Here is a 5,020-nt window from a genome sequence, read left to right on the forward strand (position 1 = left end):
AATCTCTATGGTCTCTAGTTGCTTTGTATAAAGCTCAAACTGAAAAGCTTTGTTTTGCAGGCAAGGTGTTACAATCTTAAGTATTCTGAGGCCACTATTTAAATGGTGGTTTAACTCAAAATTAGATCTGAGTTTAATCTTGGAATAAGAGGCACAAGTAGAATAAAGGAAATTGCATATATTCAGAGAATATGGTTGTTTTTCAAGTATTAAGTAAAAAGTTATAGGACAGAGTAACTTTTTCCATTGATTTGAAAGAGAAACATAGATTGATTGTCTCCCATAAGCGATCAGACCTGTAGCCTGGGTATGTGCCTTAGTTGATAATCAAACCTACTACCTTTCGATGTATAGTCAATGATCCAACCAACTGAGGAACACCAGCCAGGGCTAGGACAGAACAACTTTTTAAAGTAAAAACAGCTTATAGATAGGTTTCTATTAACAAGTCTAGAACAAGAGTAGAGTTGTGGGAGAGAAATCTATTCTTGGGTATTGGCCAGTAGAGTAACAGTTGAATACTGTGTTCTTCATGCTGTTTTAGCTAGTGGTTAAGGATAATAGCTTTGTTTGAATTTGTTTTTCATTAACTTCTAAGAACAAAGTCACAAAGTAATTATTATTTATTAGCTATTCCTGATTATACTTAAGTCCATCAGCTAGAATATATCTGTCAATAATGGAAATTACGCTAAATTTATGCCTTTGACAAGGTTTATGAAAAGGAACATGGCTAAATATATAAATACGTAATGGCTTAAACTAATTATATTGGTACCATATTTTTTATTCAGTATATTCTTTATAAAATATTTACAGTTTCGCCATAACCGGTTTTGCTCAGTGGATAGAGCGTCGGCCTGCGGACTCAAGGGTCCCAGGTTCGATTCCGGTCAAGGGCATGTACCTTGGTTGCAGGCACATCCCCAGTAGGGGGTGTGCAGGAGGCAGCTGATCGATGTTTCTCTCTCATCAATGTTTCTAACTCTCTATCCCTCTCCCTTCCTCTCTGTAAAAAAAGATCAATAAAATATATTTTTAAAAAAATATTTACAGTTTCTTAGTAAACAGGAATTTTAAAATTAAAGGATGTTAGAGCTAGAAATATCTTAGAATCCTGCCCTATAGATAAGAGAGAAATTAATTTACAGTGGGGCTTTGACTTACGAGTTTAATTCATTCCGTGACGGAGTCGTAACTCAAATTACTCGTATGTCAAATAAAAAAGTGAACGAGTGAGACACGTGATGCTGGGTTGATGTTGTGGCATTCACTGTGACGTTCGCTGCGCCAACTAGTGGTGGGGTATCTGAAGCTGGCTCGTAACCCAAATTTTAGCTCGCAACTCAAAGCAAAAAATTGGTCAAGATATGGCTCCTATCTTGAAAAACTCATTAGTCGGGACACTCGTAAGTCAAGGCCCCACTGTATTTGGTCAAGATTGTATAGCTAGTAAATCTGAAACAGCATCACAGATCTTCTCAGGCTTATCTCAATACTGTTTTATGCACCTCATGATATAGTTTTTGATATATTTTATTTTGGATTTCTGGGACTTTATGAATGTTATCTGTTATGCTTTTGAAGAAATGGATGTTTCAATGTGATTTTCACTAACCTATTTTAAAATTGTATTGAACAGGGCCAAAAAGGTGACATTGGCCCACCTGGCCCTCCTGGACTTGTAAGTTTTTTAGTCTTCATTTATCAAATGTATTAATAAATTTTCATTTTTGTGCCTTAATTATATACTATGTACCCATTCCTAGTGGAACACAAAATTCCTAGCCATTATCAACTTCTACTGTCTTAAAAATTTTTACATCTAAAAATGTTAGTGATGTTGACCTCAAAGTCTTTGCATTGTTCTGTCTGTATATTACATCTCCACAGTAAAGTTCCAAAATTATGAGTTTGGGTTGTTATGCATCATGATTACCAAATCATTTCTCAAGTAACCAGCAGGTGGTGCAAGTGTTGCTTACAAAGTTTCAATAAAAGGAACTGTTGGGGAACTAGGAATTGGTCCTTTCCCCTGCAGAGCTCAAGGTAAAGAAGGATTTGGTCTAAGGAGGTTTTCTCAATTTGTAATTGTCTGAGTCACACCTCTTTTCCTCCCTGAGTGTGTGCTTCTAGGGACCTTTAATAACAAATGTAGCAAACTGCTTCATGAAATAATAATTGGGGGATTTACAGATTTTTTGTCATGTTTGCATCCACTGTGAAATTTAAATAAAATATATTTTCATTTTATTAAGAATAAAATATCATGTTGCAATTTGACAGATTGGTTTTTATTTGGCTAAAATTTGGTAAGACTCTTGATTTTAAACTGTATTAAATCTGCTATGTGCAAGTGCCATGAAACCTATGTACTCAGATAAAATTATATTATTTTTTCCCATAGTGAGCTTCAGATATTGACACTTAGTACCTTATTAAATCTAATGAGGGTATACTTTTTAAAATATTATATAATTTTATTCACTTTAATTTTAAAATCAGTTTTAGTACTCTAATAAATCATTTCTTTATCAAATAAGATGATAAAATTTTGATGACTATCAGAAGACATGAAAATTTTGAGAATCAGTTCTTTCCAGAATCTCACTTTCCCCTTTGAATTGCTATCCCAATTCTAGGTCCCACAACTTTCAGTGTTCTTTTGTCTGAATGTTTCTTATATCCAGTGAAATATCACACTTTGCCAATAGGTGTTGATTTGTACATTGGACGGATACTTTCTTAAATCTAAAACTTACTAAGTTTCTAGCTTTCTGAGCTTAATTTCTTTGTATTTAGATTTTTTAGTATGAAATTCTTTTTTTAATTTTTTATTGATTAAGTTATTACATATGTGTCCTTATCCCCACATTGTCCCCCATACCCCACACTCATGCCCTCACCCCCCTGTTGTCTGTGTCCATTGGTTAGGCCTATATGCTTGCATATAAGTCCTTTGGTTGATCTCACCCTCTTACCCTCACCCTCCCCTACCTTCCCTCTGAGGTTTGACCGTCTGATCGATGCTTCTCTGTCTCTGAATCTGTTTTTGTTCATCAGTTTATGTTGTTCATTATATCCCATAAATGAGTGAGATCATGTGAAATTCTTTAGATGCTGAGGTTTTAAGAAGACAGAAAGAAAAAGAATAATCAGTTCATTGATTTTAATCAATAAAGTCTTCCTGGAAGAGATGAGTTTTCTTTATCTTTTTCTTTTAAGAGAAAGAAAAAAATGGGTTGATAAAGGGAAAGGTTGGAAGAAGGCATTATTGATATTTTAAATGGCATATCCTATCTAATAAAGATGGAATATGCAAGTTGACCATCACTTCATGACAAAGATGGCGGCACCCACAGCCAATAAGGAGGGAATATGCAAATTGACATGACAAAGATGGTTGTGGCCGGACCAGGACACTTGCATTGCCATGGCGACGATGCGTGCATTCTGCCCTGCCCACCTCTGGGCCTCTGGGCAGTGTGCAAAGGCAGAAGGCCGCTCTGGGAGGGAGCGAAGGTGGTACTGGCAGCCAGGGGAAGGAAAGCCTATTTTTGCACAAATCTTGGTTCATCGGGCCTCTAAATTTTTTAAAAATAAAAAAATTTTTATTTTTAAAAAATTAAAAATAAAATGGCATATTCAAAAGCAAAGACACGGATGTGCAAGTTTCATGAAGTGGTTATAATCGGATAGACCTCACTCTACTAAAAATTCATCAATAGTAATAGGAGATAAAAAAGGGAAGAAATGTATTGGAAAAGTGACTTGACAGAGTACAGGGTTAAAAGTAGCATCAGATATAGTAAGAAGTAGTGAAAAATTTTGAGTCTTTAACCACAGAAAAAATAGGTTTTGAGGAAGCATATCCTAGCAATAGATTTGGATTCAAGAAGAAAAGTTCAAAGATGCGTCTGTTAGTCCAAGAGTGAGGTAAGGATAGTAACTGTGGCAAAGAAAAGAAGAGGGAAAACTAGAGAGACATTTACAGTAAAGACTGATCAGGCTTAGGTTAAGTGATTGCAATGAATTGAATGTGAATTATAAGGCAAGATACACTAAAATAATGATAGCTCTATAATCCTGGAGCTCAGGAGAGTGGTAATATTATAACTGGTTTTGGACAATTTCTAATCAGTTGAAGGAGTGATATAGAATGTGACTCAATCTTTGTAATGGTCAATGATTTTGCATCTCAGCAATTTGTGAAAACGATGACATTATAATCATATGTAGCTGCTAGGTTATCTTCTGGAGAATGAGATTCTGCTTTTCTGAGTTCTTTTTCTTTTTTTATAATAAAGGTAATTCCTAGGCCTGGGACTGGTGTAACTGTAGGAGAAAAAGGAAACATGGGATTACCTGGCTTGCCTGGAGAAAAAGGAGAGCAAGGATTTCCTGGAATACAGGGCCCACCTGGCCTTCCTGGACCTCCAGGTAAAAGGGACTATACTAATGCACTTGTGTTTGTGTTATGGAATTGGCACAAAAAGGCAACAGTCAAGCACTCAGAGGTTTCAGGAGAGACCTTTAATCAAGCAGCACTGCTGGCTCAGGGGATACAAAGATCCAAAGCCTGAAGAAGTGATGCAATGAGATTTCCATATCCTAGCTAATAAAAGAGTAATATGCAAATTGACTATCACTCTAACACACAAGGTGACCGCCCCATGTGGACACAAGATGGCCACCACAGGATGGCCAGCAGGGGAGGGCATTTGTGGGTGACCAGGCCTGCAGGGGAGGGCAGTTAGGGGGGACCCAGGCTGGCAGGGGATGGGAGTTGGGGGGGACCAGACCTGCAGGGGAAGGCAGTTAGGGACAACCAGGCCTGCAGGGGAGGGCAGTTAGGGGCAATCGGGCCTGCAGGGAAGGGATGTTGGGGGTGACCAGGACAGCAGTGGAGAGCAGTTGGGGTGATTGGGCCGGTAGAGGAGGGCAGTTGGGGGCAACTGGGCCAGCAGGGGATCAGTTACGCATCAATCAGGCTGGCAGGGGAGGAGTTGGGGGGGGGTCA

At 37.9% G+C, this 5,020-nt stretch overlaps 1 protein-coding gene across 1 annotated transcript in view; it reads left to right on the forward strand.

Annotated features, from left to right (window-relative positions):
- COL4A5 (collagen type IV alpha 5) overlaps positions 1-5,020 on the forward strand; it is a 278,780-nt gene that overhangs the window by 161,734 nt on the left and 112,026 nt on the right. The window contains exons 18-19 of the mRNA XM_006775788.2: positions 1,643-1,684; positions 4,308-4,440. Coding sequence (XP_006775851.1) covers positions 1,643-1,684; positions 4,308-4,440 — 175 coding nt within the window. The remainder of the gene's footprint in view (positions 1-1,642; positions 1,685-4,307; positions 4,441-5,020) is intronic.

Source organism: Myotis davidii, unplaced genomic scaffold (assembly GCF_000327345.1).
Source record: "Myotis davidii unplaced genomic scaffold, ASM32734v1 scaffold489, whole genome shotgun sequence".
Lineage (NCBI taxonomy): Eukaryota > Metazoa > Chordata > Mammalia > Chiroptera > Vespertilionidae > Myotis > Myotis davidii.